Source organism: Patagioenas fasciata, chromosome 2 (assembly GCF_037038585.1).
Source record: "Patagioenas fasciata isolate bPatFas1 chromosome 2, bPatFas1.hap1, whole genome shotgun sequence".
Classification (NCBI taxonomy): domain Eukaryota; kingdom Metazoa; phylum Chordata; class Aves; order Columbiformes; family Columbidae; genus Patagioenas; species Patagioenas fasciata.
In genome coordinates this window covers 30,997,346-31,014,748 of record NC_092521.1, presented here as the reverse complement: position 1 = coordinate 31,014,748, position 17,403 = coordinate 30,997,346, and the positions used below count along the sequence as shown (strand labels likewise).

The 17,403-nt window shown below is 42.9% G+C and overlaps 1 protein-coding gene across 1 annotated transcript; it reads right to left on the bottom strand.

Annotated features, from left to right (window-relative positions):
- Nucleotides 1-7,417: 7,417 nt before the first annotated feature.
- Nucleotides 7,418-16,288, bottom strand: ZFAND1 (zinc finger AN1-type containing 1). The gene is made up of 8 exons (XM_065832225.2): nucleotides 16,180-16,288; nucleotides 15,046-15,088; nucleotides 13,509-13,548; nucleotides 13,021-13,148; nucleotides 12,846-12,937; nucleotides 11,921-12,045; nucleotides 8,116-8,271; nucleotides 7,418-7,919 (listed from the first exon to the last, which is right to left on the bottom strand). Exons 1-8 carry the CDS (start codon nucleotides 16,232-16,234, stop codon nucleotides 7,749-7,751), a joined length of 810 nt encoding a protein of 269 aa, XP_065688297.1. The 5' UTR covers nucleotides 16,235-16,288; the 3' UTR covers nucleotides 7,418-7,748.
- Between the last annotated feature and the right edge of the window lie 1,115 nt (nucleotides 16,289-17,403).

Sequence of the window (17,403 nt, the reverse complement as noted above, 5' to 3'; positions counted from 1 at the left end):
ACCACCATTAGCAGCCTTATCCCATTTCCCCATTGTCTGTTGAACCCAAAACTAGGCACTTCTTCAAGGCCAAACGGGGGTAGTTTTGTCCTTCTTTCCACATCGTCCATTTCTAGTGGGGCTGTTGCGTGGGACGAGTCGCTGTGTCTTTTCATGTTTCCTCCTTCCCATTTTGTAAACAGGAGTAGTCACATAAGCCTGGTTTTTAAAGTGTTCACGGTCCTTAAAGAACGGCAGAGATGATGAGGTATGGTTTTATTAATTATTTTGCAAGTCATTCTGTATGAGGTTACACTAAAAGCACACAGCCCATCGAAAGAGGCATTTTGGCTCTGATTCAGTTTTTTTTTTTGAGGCAAGCTGCCAAATGTGCCTCAGAACAAGCTATATTGGACTGCACCAGTGTTAAGCAAAATGGCTTATTTGACATCATTAACAGTATACCATTATAGCAAGTGTTTTACAGGCTTTGTAAGGCGATTTAAAATTCTGCATTAATCCTAAGATCAACAAAAGTAAACCAAACAGAAATGCCTGGAATTCCTCATAAGTGTAATAATATCCCTATCACAAAGCGTAATTTCCATTCCAGTTGAAAGGAAATCTTTTATTTCATGTAAGAGGCTATTATGAGGAGAACTGGTCTGCAGGGAGGTTTATTATATGTAACACCTGATAAGCAAGAGGAACAGAGGTGATCTGTTGGTAAAACTCTTCAAACCAGACTGATCACGCTCCAGGGCACATACTTTTCTGTCTTCCTAAAACAGACACACAAAAGGAAGCGGATGAAAACAAAAGTATGAGAGATTACTGCCTGCTTTCTTAGTGTGACATACTATTTCTTGTTTGCTACAGCTTTGGCCAGCTGATCTAACAGTCACATATCCAAGCAAAATTCAGCTCTTGATGTTAATATAACGCTTTCTGAACTGTGTTATGTATTTCACAAGAATATGCCAGGCAAATTTGTAGCAGTATTGGAACTGTAACAAGGCCAGGAATTGCTACCAAGAGCATTCTCGGTGGTAAAATGTTTGCGAAGCCTTGACGTTGTGCATTCTCTAAAATCACTATACAGATATAACAACCAAAAAGCTTGATATTCACCTATTTTAACAGCTTGGCTGAAAGTACTGTTTATTATAAAATCACTAGGTATCTATTTTGACAAATCCGTCTTCTCAGGTAACTTTGCAAGCATTTTCTTTGCATCTACCAGAGGTGAGTTTAACATTTTATTTATTAACTTTGAACTGGAACAGTTCAGCAACTTCTAAATACACACCTGTAAAATTAACAATGGTTTCAAATGTCAGATGTCTCCTCCAAAGTATGGTGTGTTGTTTAGTTGTTTTTTCTGTTTTTGTTGGTTTCCTGCCCCCCGCCCCCCCATCCAGTTGTTGAATATTCCCTGTGAAACTATGCTAAGATAAAAAGCGTTAGAAAAATTAAAAAATTGTATATGCTACATGAAGATATGCTGGAATCTAAACAACTAAAATGTGAGCAATTCCTGCCTAGGCAAGATACTGAAGCTCAGGGAAAGTTTCTGCTTTTGTTCCTGGAGTCATTGATTAGGACAGAGTTTTCACTTCTCCTCAATTATCTGTCAGACTAGCTTAATTTGGTTTTGCTTCGCAGTTTCTGAAGACTGAGTGGAATGAGCTGCTACATACAAACCCACACACATTCCTGGAATAAGATGAAAGTGAATGTGAAAGATTTTTTTAATTTTATCAGCTGTGAGTTGCCATATTTGTACTGTCATTGACAGACTGTTAGCCCTTAGTATTAACTGGCAATTGATGAAAGTAGCCTTCCCAGGAAAATCTTTGAGATCTACCCAAAAATTTACTTCCTGCATCCCACATCTATCTTCACCCTATCCACAAAAAATGTTATTTTAACTGTTTTGCCTGCAAATGCTAGGGCAGAAGAATCTGGGGCATAGGAAATGAGTAATGAGAGAATGAGGATTTTTTTCTGAAAAAAATGACCCTTTTCTGTAGCAGCATTTTCCACGTGCTTCAGTAGCAACGGAGGGAGTGAGTTCAGTTTGGGGCTCTTCCCCAGCTCACTTGTCTCACAGTGATAGTTGGCCTCTGATTGTGTATTCCTTACCACAGCAGCCTGAGATGAAAAGAAAGGTGAAGAGAGAATTGCAGAGGAAAGAGAGAGGGCTTTAAACTAGGTTTGAAGGGGGAAGGGATTGAAACTGGGCTCTCCAAAGATCAGCCTAAGGACAAAAAACCTGAATTAAGAGTGAAATCAGCAGCCCACTTGAAGTGCATGTACACTAATGCACGCAGTATGGCCAACAAACAAGAGGAGCTGGAAGCCATCGTGCAGCAAGGAAAGCTATGACATAGTTGCCATCACAGAAGCGTGGTGGGAAGACTCGTATGACTGGAGTGCTGCTATGGGTGGCTACAAGCTCTTCAGAAAAGACAGGCAGGGCAGGAGAGGTGGAGGGGTGGCTTTATATGTTAGAGAGTCTCTTGACTCTGTTAAACTTGAGGCCAGTAGTGACAAGGTTCAGTGCCTGTGGACCAGAATCAGGGGGAAGTCCGACAAGGCTGATGTCCTCGTGGGTGTCTGTTATAGACCACCCGACCAGGATGATGAAGGAGATGAATTATTCTACAAGCAGCTGGCAGATGTCTCAAAATCGACAGCCCTTGTTCTTGTGGGGGACTTTAACCTGCCAGATATCTGCTGGGAGCTGAATACTGCACAGAAGAGGCAGTCTAGGAATTTCCTAGAGTGTATAGAGGAAAATTTCCTTCATCAGCTGGTAAATGAGCCTACCCGGGGTAAGGCCTTGCTAGACCTACTGTTTACAAACAGAGAAGGGCTGGTGGGAGATGTAGTGGTTGGAGACCGCCTGGGGCATAGCGACCACGAAATAATAGAATTTTCAATAGTTAGAGATGCAAGGAGAGCCATCAATAAAACCTCTACACTGGACTTCCGGAGGGCAGATTTTTGCCTATTCAGAAGTCTAGTTCAGAGCATACCCTGGGAAACAATGCTTAAAAACAAGGGGGCCCAGGAGGGTTGGACATACTTCAAGCGGGAGGTTTTGAGGGCACAGGATCAGGCTATACCAGTGCGCCGAAAGGCTAGCCGACAGGGAAGACAACCGGCTTGGCTAAACAGGGAGATTTTGAAGGAAATCAGAAATAAAAAGAGAGTTTACAGACTGTGGAAAAAAGGGCTGGCTACCTATGAAGAATTTAGGAAAATAGCTAGATCGTGCAGGAAAAAAATCAGGGAAGCAAAAGTGCAGTTTGAAGTTAATTTGGCCAATTCTGTTAGGGATAATAAAAAGTCCTTCTTTAAATACGTTAATAACAAAAGGAGGGGCAAGGAAAACCTCCATTCTCTACTGGACTTTGAGGGAAATATAGTTAACAAAGATGAGGAGAAAGCTGAGGTACTTAATACCTACTTTGCCTCAGTATTTACCAGTCAAACAGATGGCCCTCAGGATAACTGGCCTCTGGAGATGGTTGACAGGGATAGGAAGCCAAATAGTCCCCTTGTATTCCAAGAGGAAATAGTTGGTGGCTTACTGAGCCATCTGGATCCTCATAAGTCTATGGGACCAGACGGGATCCATCCTAGGGTGATGAGGGAGCTAGCAGAAGAGCTCGCCAAGCCACTCTTCATCATCTTCCAACAGTCTTGGCTCACTGGGGAGGTCCCAAATGATTGGAAACTGGCAAATGTTACCCCAATCCACAAAAAGGGCTGCAAAGCTGACCCTGGCAACTACAGGCCTGTCAGCCTGACCTCGGTGCCTGGCAGGGTGATGGAGCAGATCATCCTGAATGCAATCACACAGCACCTCCAGGATGGACCAGGGATCAGACCCAGCCAGCACGGGTTTAGGAGGGACAGGTCCTGTCTGACCAACCTGATCTCCTTCTATGATCAGGTGACCCACCTAGTGGATGAGGGGAAAGCTGTAGACGTGGTCTATCTAGACTTCAGCAAAGCCTTTGACACTGTCTCCCATAATATACTCCTTCAAAAGCTGATAGCCCGTGGCTTGGACAAGTGCACTCTCTGCTGGGTTAGGAACTGGCTGGAGGGCCAGGCCCAGAGAGTACTGGTGAATGGGGCTGCATCTAGCTGGCGGCCAGTCACTAGTGGTGTCCCCCAGGGGTCAGTGTTGGGTCCAGTCCTGTTTAACATCTTTATTGATGATTTAGATGAGGGGATTGAGACCATCATCAGCAAATTTGCTGATGACACCAAGTTGGGGGGCAGCGTCGACCTGCTGGAAGGCAGGAGGGCTCTGCAAAGAGATCTGGATAGACTGGAAAAATGGGCTGATTCCAATGGGATGAAGTTCAACAAGGCCAAGTGCCGGGTCCTGCACTTTGGCCACAACAACCCCCTGCAGCGCTACAGGCTGGGCACAGAGTGGCTGGAGAGCAGCCAGGCAGAAAGGGACCTGGGGGTACTGATTGACAGGAAGCTCAACAGGAGCCAACAGTGTGCCCAGGTGGCCAAGAAGGCCAATGGTATCCTGGCCTGTATCAAAAATAGTGTGGTCAGCAGGACAAGGGAAGTGATCCTTCCCCTGTACTCTGCATTGGTGAGGCCACACCTGGAGTATTGTGTTCAGTTCTGGGCCCCTCAGTCCAGGAAAGATATTGAGGTGCTGGATCGGGTCCAGAGAAGAGCAACAAGACTGGTGAAGAGACTTGAGCACATGACCTATGGGGAGAGGCTGAGGGAGCTGGGGTTGTTCAGTCTGGAGAAGAGGAAGCTTAGAGGTGACCTCATCGCTCTCCATAACTACCTGAAGGGAAGTTATAGCCAGGTGGGAACTGGTCTCTTCTCCCAGGCAGTTAGCAATAGGACAAGGGGACATAGGCTTAAACTCTGACAGGGGAAGTTTAGGCTGGATATTAGGAAGAAGTTCTTTACGGAGAGAGTGATCAGGCATTGGAATGGCCTGCCCAGGGAGGTGGTGGACTCACCATCCCTGGAGGTTTTTAAACTGAGATTGGACATGGCTCTTAGTGCCATGATCTAGTAAATGGGCTGAAGTTGGACCAAGGGTTGGACTTGATGATCTCTGAGGTCTTTTCCAACCTAGCCAATTCTGTGATTCTGTGATTCTGTGATAGTAAGAGAAAAGGGAACTGGAAAAGGGAGCTGTTCCTCTTAGGCTGGAAAGGAAGATGACAAACAGCTGAAGAGATAGGCAGGGAAAAGTGGAGAAATGTCTGTGTATTTCCCACTGTCAGGAACCAAAGATTTCCAAAATATTCAGCCACTGAAGACCCTTTATGGAAACCAGAAGCACCCTCCTTTTTGTGACGTCCACGCTGCATCCAGTAAAATATTTTATCAATACCCAAGTCATGTTAAAAGTACAGTACGGAGTACTGTAAAGCAAAATAAGAACAAGCGTGACATACTTACTGAGATGTTTCTGAAGTTTATGCGAGGCTAGTGAACATACAATGAACATACAGGTATCTCTAAGTTGTCATACAGGTGTACTACTTGGTAGTACAAAAGACTATGACACTTTACAGCCTCTGGAACAAGACCACATTACTCTTCTGCCAATGGAGAGTACCTTTTGAAAAAGATGATAGGCAGACTCCTCTTACATTATCTTTTTTTTTTTTTTTTTTTTAATTGCAACTGTATCTAAAATGGGTATGTCAGGCATGGTTATCTGTTGGTTTTCAAACTGCTACAAATGGACCAGAATGTAGCATTATAGCCAGTGGACAATGGTTCCCTTCAGGCAAGAATGTATTAGAAAAAAACCTGCAGCATTTTTCTCAGTAGACACAGTGGCTTAATCAGCCAAACCACCAAATCCAGATCTGAGAATGCCCAGGTGACTGTGGTGCAGGGTCCACCTCCACTTGCAGGTCTGAGTACACCTCACTGCCTTAGGTCAGCTCTCTGAACCAAAACTCCATTTCTCACAGGAAAAGCAGTATTCCTTAGCCTTACGTGCCTTGCCATCCTCATAGAGTTTGTCCCTACTTCTGTGTATGTCCTTCAGTGGTGGGACAATGTCCCTGAAATGCATCATGTTTATGTTTTTGAACAATGTAGACAGTCGCCCTCTGGCCCAGTTATACTTCCAGGCATTGCTGATTATGTTTTGTGTTGCTGATGATGTTCAGTCATGTTACACATACAAACTGGAACATCATTGGAAACATTAGAACAGCACATGAAGTCAGTTGCCTGAAAGAAAACTGCCCCATGTCTGTAAAAGAGCTCATTTCAATCTTGTCAAAAGAGGAGTCAACACTGATCCAGCAGTAAGTCAGGTGGGAGACAGATTTCTCCCCCTCTGTCTGACTGCTGCACCATCATCACAAGCCACAAGGTCACTTCAGTAGCAATGCTGCAGCTGATGGCAAGTGAAAGCCTTGATAGCCAATTTAGTATCTGATGAGTAGGTTTGCCTCAGTAGTTCATTCACACTGCACAGGACCATGCAGTGGTAAAAACACAATACAGCTTTGCACGTGGAGCTTAGGCTTGCGCTTTCCACTGCTCTGTTTGCACCCATTCATACATTGTCCTTTCTGTCATTACAGAATTGCCTTCCCAGCTCCTCACAGTTGAAGAACATTGGCTAAATAACTGTAAACAGATGAAAGCAAATTGGAGGGATTAGGCTTGAAAGCATTCTACTCCTCTGGCTTAAACAGAGACAGGCTCAAGGCCACTGCAGAATGAGTTTAGATTGTAACAGGCCTGTTCAAGAAAGGTTATACATCAGAACTTATGGTTACGAGAGTGCTGGCCCTAATACTTGTGTGCAACATTACACATTTTTGTTTCAGCAATTCAAAACACCTGTAATGTGATAAAAATAATTTGTGGTTCTTCCTTGTTATGTTCACTTTGAATTTACCATGCAGTTTTGAAAACTGCCAAAAGATATAAAAAAAACAAAAACAGAGCACATCAACTACTGATATTCTGAACAATCTTCTTAAGCGCCAAACAATTTCAAGACACTGACAATTGAGAAAGCCATTAATTCTACAGGTCATACTTATGCAAGCAGAAGTGTAACTTCCTTATAAACCATGACTGTAAACAACCACTTCAGAACATCTGCAGTCCATCTTGTGGAAGCCCCTGAGTACTAAAGAGGAAGCAATAGATACCCAAGGTTGGAAATGCCAGGATGAAACAGAAAACTGTTCAATGTTATACTTGTAGCTGAACTGTATTTCTTCCTCTCTTAACATATTTCTTCCTCTTTTACACAAGAATTAGAAAAGCATAATTGTAAGTTCTCATTTTAGCTCCCACCCAATCATACAATGACACAAGACAACTGTTCTTTGAGATGTAGAAAATATTCTGTAATAGCATAAAATGTTTCTTCAGAGAACTGAAACACCGCAAATTTACATTTTAATTATTTATTTTAATACATACTTTTCCTATCTTTTACAAAAAATATGTATATTAAATTTAAGAATATTGACATTATACAGCTAAACAAAATAATTTATTCCAGAAAGTGAATATCTGTAATATTAGTTATTACAGTAACTAAGTTTCAGAACATAATTCTTCTGTCAGTCATGCAACTGAGAAATTGATGTGAACTGTGTTTTTACAACTGAGGACAGATTGTGGCATACCAGTGATTTTAAATCAAACTGGACTTGGTTTGAATACCACACTTCTAAAAATATCTTTGATTTTTTTTTTCGTTTGTGGTAATTTACTGATTAACTAAAGTATGACTCTGTATCTTCTATAAATAGAACATCATTATCAAGATACTCCAAAATTATATTTCCACCATTGTACAATGGATATTCTTTATCAGATAGCCATGTTTCCAACGTGTGCTCAAATGGCAAGGCTTGTCCAGAGGCAGTATGGCATAGTCTCAATTTCTGTAAAACAAATAGCACAAAATTTAATATCAAGTTTGCCTGAGATACAAGAAGCAGGGTGAGGGAGGAACAAAAGGGTAAAAATAACCAAATAAAATAAACAAACCAACCAAATAACCAATAAATAAATAACCAACAAATAAACAAACAAACCAAAACCCAACAACCTGGAAGATGTTTATTATTACTGATTTACCTGGGCTGTTGATTTGTTGTTGTTATTTTCAAGGCTTGCTAAGGAAGCTGCAACATCTACTACTTTGCCAATACTCCACTTACTGCAAAAGAACATGGGCTTGCTTTTCTCTTTGTTGCCTTTTGGTAAAAACACTTGAAAGTAAATTCTTTCTGTCTAGGAAAACATGAAAAAGAAATTATTCAAAGAACAAATGCATAATTCCAGTCATACACATCTAACAGCTTTTCAGTAAAAATCTTGAACTTCAACCCCCAAATTACTGACTGAACCTTGTTTCCTATTCCAGCAGGACCGAGGTCCCATTTTACTGCATAATACAAATGACCGAGATCAAGTCCAATCCCCTCCAGCTGCAAGCACACACTTAACAGCTTCAAGTTGCACCAGGGGAGGTTTATATCGGCTACTGGGAAAAATTTAATCACTGAAAGGGTTGTGAAGCACTGGAACAGGCTGCCCAGAGAAGTGGTTGAGTCACCATCCCTGGTGCTGTTTAAGAGACATGTAGATGTGGTGCTTAGGAACATGGTATAGCAGTAGACTTGGCAGTACTAGGTTTACGGTCGGACTTGGTCTTTTATAACCTAAATAATTCTCTGATTTTATGATTCTACATAATGGACAGAAAGTTCAGAAAGGTGGAAAGAACATCTTTTGCCAGAGTCTCACAGCTAGACTATTATATATAGACAGACATGAAAAGGTGTCTGGCCTGGGTTTACTAGGCAATAATGACTGCCCTGGGGAGAAAAAGCTGAGTTTAAATAAGCAGTGTTGGCTTTTGGCATCAGTGTAATGTCTCTAACTGGAATGCAAAGGTAGTATATATTACAAAGGTGGACTATATTACAAAGGAGCAAGAGAAGCAGGACCCAAATCTTGCTAAAATGTAAAAGACCACAACTTGTACGACAGTTAACACAAGAGCCATCCTTTTAGGGACACACACTAACATCATTGAACAGCCATCAGTGCCCTGGCATCTTCCAGTTCCACGGAGGATGAGACAGTCTCCTACAATTCACTGGAACTTATTCCACAAAACAGCTCATTCTACTGTTGCATCCCTAACTATGGGATATGCCTCCTGGAACTTCTGTGCCATACCATAGAAAATACCGGTCAGTCAGGAACACAATAACACTATTTTGCAAGCATGGCCCTCCTGTTTTAACCTGGTCATTGTCAAGAAGGGTAACACATAAGTCTGACACCAAAAGAAGTAATCATTTGCAGAAAGCTAATCTCAACAAAGAGGTCAGAGAAAAGGTATTTCTAAGATAGCCTGATTTTACTGATCTGTAGAATAAGAAAGGTCAGGAAGGACCTTTGGTGTCACATGGTCCAAAACCATTCTCAAAGCAGGTGGAATTTTAAAGCTGGACTTAACTATAAAGGTAGATCAGATTGCTTCAAATCAAGCACAATCAAGTCTTTAATATCCCAAAGATGTAGATTCCACAAATTTTCAGAGCACATTGTTCAAAAGTCTGACTACGCTCACTGTGATTTTTGTTCCTATTATCCAATTGGAATTTCACATGTTGCAGCTTGTGCTTATTGGCATCTGTCAATTTTCCATGCACCTCCAAGACAAATGTGTCGATCTTCTCCCTACAGCGATGAGAGAACTAATGTGTCTAAAAGGCATCCCAGAAACTTCATATTCAAAAAGTCTGTCTCCACACTGGAACAAGCTGGGCAGAAGACGGCTAAAAGGAGTCTAGGAAGCAATTTAAATAGAGAGAAGTGCTGAAGGGTAACAGGATTAATTTATCAGTGTTAGACATATCACTGTTCTAGATGACTGAATAATTAACACCCAAATGAGAAAATTAATAGTACAAGAAATCGGCATCAGTAATTTGTGCTACACTTTTTAGAGCTTACTGGCTTTGGAATTAGGAAGTAACTCTTAAAATTTTCTTAAATATATGTTGAGGGTGGATTTTTTACATTATGTTACACAATATTTGAAATTAATCACTTTCCCTCCAGCATATTTTTAATAAAGTGCTACTATCTGTGCAGAATGGTACAGGCATGTCTTTGAGTTAGGATTTCTGCCTAAGCAAAGTTACCCAATTTCTGACCATGACAAAGTACAAACAAGGAAGCTCATAAGAGGACTCAGTGATGGAATAGCTGTAGTTATTTTAAAAACAATAATTAAACGTACTCTACTAACACCTAACAATAAGACAATCACACAGAATGTTTTCAGTATTCTCACAGTATCATTTTAGTATATAAAAATCAATGTAACAGGCCTAAATTTGCTGTGTTCCAACATAACAATGTGGTGAAAAGTAATTTAATACAGGCCTTTTAAGAGGATGAATAAGTACAGATCTTAAGTGAAACCCTAGATGAAAGAATCAATTTGTCTCTAAACCCAGCATAATTCTGATATTTGGAAAATGCCTGAACACCAGGTTTGGCTGGCCACAGTAGTGAAAAACCATAAGGATTCTGTGAAATACCTCAAAAATCAAATAAATTAAAGGCTAAAAGAAACAGGAAGCAACTGTCATAACCTTTTTCCAACTCGAGGGAGGAACAACTGACCTCAGGTCCTTCATACCTCATCCAGAAATGTCTGCTACATGTGAGCAGCAGAAATAAGAATGACTCTTTGCAGAACACAAAACTCAGTTTTATATGAGATGGGTTCAATCTGACTGGTACAGAGTTGTGCAAATGGTGCCCTGGCTGTGTCAGGAACCTCTTGGTATCCAGCATGAAAAGCATCACATTCAGATGGGTTTGTCATATGTGACTGGTACCCCTGCTCCTAACCCCTGGTAATAAGGTTAGCATAACTAACACCATTTTATAAAGCAAATGGGTGCTTTCTGCAACCATAATGGCCACGTATCTGTTCCCTCTCCCCTCTTCCTGATGGCCCTGAAGATCCTGCACACCAGGCAGACTTCTCCCCCTCCCTATCAGCCTCAAGGTTCCTGGGCACCAGGCCAACTACTCCCCTCCTTACCATCCTTGAAAGTCCCAAGCACCACCCAACCTGGTGGTGATGACCCTGTCACAGAACAGGGAGCACAGCAGCACACAAAGCACTGCCCATAAAATGAAGCACTTACAACCCCTAAGTTGGACTTGGACCAGAACTGCTGCTGGACTGCAAAACCCGTGATCTCCCAGTGGCCAGGGACACCTCCACTATCATCTGCTGCCTCCCAGGACTGAGAAACTCATATTCTTTTACATGTTTTAAGTCTAGATGATGAGTGGGATATTGATACTGCAAGCCAAGTATTAAGATTTGACCCGATCTGCAAAGGGTCCAGGTGACTGGGAACCATAAGCTAAGCTGTGCTATAAAATTCTGTCCTATGTTACTTATAAAATTGTGCTACAACAGTTCTGATTATAAAACAGTTGTAGTACTCTGATCATAAAAGTCTATGCTATGCTGATCAAAGTCTATTAAGATAAAGCCTTAATTGTCAGTACAACTTAATGCTGCTGTCTTTCTGCCAAGGATCCCCAAAAGAACCCATTTGTCCCTACAGTGTTGGGTGACAGCCATATGGCAGGCAAATATTTCTGCTATAAAGGAATTTACCCCAACTGCTCCAAACTCTACACGGACACCATTTAACAGCCACAATACTAGTGAGATTATTTTTGCAAGCCAGGCTGAAATATATGTATAAATGATCACGGGCTTGAAGACTTAAATCCAAACCTGAAGTGAAGGATCTAGATGAAGAACAAGAGATTTAGAAAACTTGCCATTTTCCTTTGGGAATTCAATTATTGAAAAACAAACATGACTGACCTGAGGCAAGGACTTGTCCCCACATGCATGCATTTTCAGTTTCATTAATGCCACTTTTGCTGCTGTCTCACTGTTTTTTGCTCCTTTACGTTTTTTGCTTTTTGCTTCTTCCCTTTTTTTAGAATCTGAGAACAACATTATTGGTGTTAGTGTGATGATTCAGACTGCCTCCTGAACATATATTGGAATTAACCTGTCGGGCCTCATATCTGCATCCCTTTCATGTCCCTTTCACGTCCTGAGGCCACGATGTCAGGTACTCCTATTCAAGAATATCTGGAATTGTGACAGTTTTAGAACTCCTTTACATTGAGAAGTAGATCAACACTATCATGAAGTGAACACAGGTTGTAAAAGCCAAATAGATACAAGTTCTTAAATTTCTACACCTGTGGCCATCACAGCATTAATATAGCAACAGTTTCAAGTCATCCTTTCTACACATAATCCCACTGCTCAGTTAAGCAGAGCTGTTTACTCTCTCTCCTGTCCTAGAGCTTGTTTAAAAGCTGCAAAACATTACACTGTAGGCTCACTTTTTTGCCATCTTGGTTGTATAGGTATAATCCCAGCAGACTGGCAAGCACACCCAACACATTATTTGCACATGAACTAATATGCAAATAATAATGGCTCAGTACAATTAATTACATTACAGTACTTATACAATGAGAATGAGACAAGAGTTCTGAAGGAGACCCAAGCCTCATTTAATCTTTAAAGATGCTCCTTATAGACATATGCTGCTGTTGTCTTTCCCAGTCCAGGTGAATGGTATTACATGCTGACATGTGAGTTTATGGCTATTTAAACAAGGAACTCCCATCCTTTCTTCTTATTTGGTCAAACCTGAACCCTTGGAGTTGGTCACAAGCTCAAACAGCCTTCTGAAGAAACTGTAGAGTATGTATCCCACCATACTTGCCTATAATATGTTTAACTAGCTGCTGGGTAGCAGCCATTCGAGGTTGTGGCATGTTCAGTTTCTCACATTCATGGTCTGATTGATGCCGGTGTCTGTAAACAACAGGGTAAAACTTGTATTACCTTTTCCATACACTAATGAATGACTATTGATGCTTTAACACTGTTCCACTCACCTTAGGCAAAAATGTTTCTCACAGTAGGGACATAAAACTGGCAAAAGCTCTTTTCCATTGCAGCCCTTGTATGAGCATGGGTAAGATCTGTGCTGATCTGTTTTCACAGAACTGTTTCTTATATTCACCTAGACATTAGTACAAAATATTTTGTGTAAATGAACAGATATTACAGACCCAAGTTACCACACCCGCTTTCCAAAAGAACTGTGCTAGCTCTCTATGCTACAGACAAAACTAGTCCAGCAATTCTCTTCTAATTGTGTCCTAGTTAAGTTTAGCTCGGAGTTAGAAAAAGAACCATCATCCTACTCAAACTCAATTTACTTCCGACAGGCAGAAAACAAGAGTAGATTCATTTATTTTAGCTTGTCACATTCTCAGTTAAATAATTCATATTTACATACTACATGCACTTATCTAATAAAAAATAAAATTGAATTTTGTGCAACTTAACTGTTTAAGGTAGTCATATATTACTAGATTACCTCAGAACACCCATGAGCATCCCGGCTCCTGTGCTGAAGGCTTTGTGGCAAAAGAAGAAAATATCACACTGTTGTCAACATTTCAGGAAAAGAAAGCTGCATGTCAAAACATTTAAGTGATATGAAAATTTTTATCATGGGAACACTTCAGTTAAATAATTAATCTTCTCTAAAACTTGTTCTAACTTATTTGCATTTCACACACTGAATGGATTGATCACATTCTTCCCAATTATGTATATTTAGCTCTTGGAACTTATGCCCCAAGATCAACTATTTCAAGAGAATAAGAATATTAGCATGCTTAAGAGTTCAGCTCAAAGCAACTGGAGGTTGTATGTTTTAATGGATTTTGGAATCACAACAGCATAAAACCCTTCAAGGCTTCTAACACGTTAAAGTGAAATCTGCCCTCAGTTTATCAGGGGTTACCTCAGCTGCCCTCTGCTAATCTGAAGTGTAAATCAAAGTACAAGCCTGATTTGAACATTAGAAGAAACTTCATTTTTTTTTTCCTACAACAAAAGATATTCCCCCCGCTCCAAAACCAAAAAGGTACAGAACAGAATCGGAGCTGGATAGCTTCCAAAATAATCTATCTGTATGTTTGGGATTGGAAGGGACCTCAAAAGATCATCTAGTCCAGGCCCCCTGCTGGAGTAGGAACACCTAGGTGAGGTCACACAGGAACATGTCCAGGCGGGTTTTGAATGTCTCCAGGGAAGGACATATTCTAGACATACGTATAGAGACATTCTAGAAATATTCCCACTGATATCAAAGCTCTGCAACAGCTGCTCCAGAAAAGTGTGGCAAGTGTGAGGATTTATTTTTTAACTAACCTGAACTGAGTCACAGAATGTTTCACACAACATTCAGGTCTACACAACTGTCACACTGAGATCTCTTCAGAAAAAAACAACTTAATTTCCTTTTATGACAAGGTAATCGATCTAGTTGCACTAAGAAAGCCAGTAGACGTGGTGTTTTATTTTAGCTTTTGATACTATCTCTCACAGCATCCTTCTGGACAGAAAGTCCAGCATCCAGCTAGAGCAGTCCATGATATGTTGGGTGAGCAACTGGTTGATGGGCTGAGCTCAAAGAGTTATGGCAAATGGGGTTACATCAGGCTGGCGACCAGTCATCAGTGGGGTTTCCCAAGGCTTGATTTTAGGACCAGGTTTGTTCAGCTTGGAGAGGGCTGAGGAGTGGTGATCTCATGGCAGCCTACAGCTTCCTCCAGGCAGGCAGCAGTGAAGGAGCTGGTGATCTCAGCAATGGGACACAAGGAAATGGAATGAAGCTACGTCAGGGGAAGTTCAAATTGAACACCAGGAAAAGGTTCTTCACTGAGAGGGTGGTTGGTCACTGGAACAGGCTCCCCAGTGAAGTGGTCACAGCATCAAGCCTGTCAGAGTTCAAGGAGCATCTGGATGACACCTTTAGTCACATGGTTTAGTTTCAGGAGGAGCAGGGAGTTGGACTCAATGATTCTTACAGGTCCCTTTCAACTCTGGATACTCCATGAACTTACCAAAAAACACCTGAACAGCCATCACATACAAATGGGAGAAAATCTGAAACAAAGATTTGTTTTCAGTTAGACAACATCATTGTTGTTTTGCTAGTAGTTTCTAGCTTAACTTTTACACAATTAACTTTTGCTTACCTATGTCATAGGGCCAGTATCTTTACAAGGACACTTAGGAACTGCACCTACACAGTACCTAGAAGGGGCTTTTGTAACACAGTTACACTGTTAACTCCTATAGTGTTACTGAAAAACATATGAGTAGGTAAATTATATTTAGATACATTCCAAAAGCCAGAATTATGCTTTAGTTTTGTTTTTTTCCAATATCAAACTTCAAAACTAGAACATTTGGCTAGCCATCAAACTCACCATTTATCCTAAACACTAAATTTATTGTGAGACTACTCAGAACACTAATGATCACTGGAGCACTGGATATTTTACATTTTTATTATATGGATTGCCAACTGGAGATGCTATCCCTTCCAGAAAGCCAGCATCTCCTCCATTTGACAGTCCTGATGATCCTCCTCCTTCATATTACACACACAGTCCCTGTGTATTTAAACTGCACATACTTTGTAAGTCTCTGCACATCCCCCCATGTACCACATCAACTTTTGCAAATAAAACCACTTTACTGTCTGCTGAACTCAGCCACATCACCAGTGACAGCGAATGCCCACCTCCCAGCCATTACTCCAGTCCTCCATCCTTCAGGTTTGGACTCAATGCACCACCACGCAACTGGGCTGCACAGCTCAGGTCACGAAGATCTCAGTCACTGCATCTACCAGACTGAGTGCCCCCATCAGGAAGCTTTCAGCGCCGGCAGTTTCGCTGCCTCTTCCTAACAGGTTACATTGTCATTAACACCTTTTCCTGAGAACACGGAAGGCAGGCAAGGGTGAAGAATGGAAGAACAGTGGGATGAAAGACCCGGTGACACAACCGACACCACAGGCCCTGGTGATACACCGCCCGAGGCCGCAGAAGCACGGGGGACGCCCTGATGGGCACCGGCCCCTCACCGCCGCCTCCGGCCCGGCCGCCCAGCCTCCCCCAGTGGCGGCCCGCGAGAGGCCAGGTCCTGTCTCCGCGACCCTGTCAAGACTCCGACGCGCGCTTCCTTACCGAGCTGCCGGCACTCCGGCACCCCACAGTGCTTCCCCAGCTCCAGCTCCGCCATCTTCCCGGCCCCGCGAGCGCCGCGCAAGCGCTGTCAGGCCATGTAGGGTGCCGCACGAGGCTATGTAGATGTGTCGGCGATCCCCGCCCCGGGGCGTGGCTGGCGGTGCTGTGGGCGGGACCTGACGGAGCGGAGGGGCGGGGCTCAGCCCGGAGCTGCCGCGGCCCGGGTGGGCTCAGGGGAACCTGCGCTGGGGAGTGCGGGTCGGTTTCAGCGGCGTTTCCGCGTTCCAGTCCGCCCAGAGCCGCGGTGCTGGGGATGCTCATACATCAGGCGCTGTTATGGTGGGGGAGGGGAATTTTTTTGTGTCTTATTTTTGTCATCAGTTGTGTCAGCGCTCCGACCTGGGCGTGTTTTCAGGCGGCAGAGGTGGGGGCAGCGCAGCTGTCCGAAATGCGCTTGTAACTTTTGAGCGCCGCGGAGGTTTCCCTAGCGATGCACCTGCACTGCTTGAGAGAGTCCAGCGCAGAGCCACAAAGATGATTAAGGGAGTGGAGCATCTCCCTTATGAGGAAAGGCTGAGGGAGCTTGGTCTCTAACTTGGAGGAAACTGAGGGGTGACCTCATTGATGTTTATAAATACGTAAAGGGTGAGTGTCACGAGGGTGGAGCTGGGCTCTTCTCGGTGACAACCAATGACAGGAGAAGGGGCGATGGGTACAAACTGGAACACAAGAGCTTCCACTTAAATTTGGGAAGAAACTTCTTCACAGTGAAGGTAACAGAACACTGGAACAGGCTGCTCAGGGGGGTTGTGAAGTCTCCTACTCTGGAGACATTCAAAACCCACCTGGACACATTCCTGTGTAACCTCATCTAGGTGTTCCTGCTCCGGCAGGGGTTTTGGACTAGATGATCTTTCGAGGTCCTTTCCAATCCCTAACATTCTGTGATTCTGATTCTATGATTCTGCGATACATCTGTAACAGCCACGCTTGTGAAGAATTCAGTGTTTATTTTCTCAGTCCAGACCCGTGCACGTTCCCATGCCCAAGCGCTAAAGCCCGTGACTGACGCCTGGGTCTGTGTCACCTCCGACTCTCCACGATGCGATCACGAGTCGTTCCGCCCGTGTCACCTGCTTGTGGCGCACCGGCTTGTTCTGCCCCGGCCAGCGCCGTCACAGCCTCCGGCGCTCCCAAAACACCCTCCTGCGGCGTGGGGCTGAA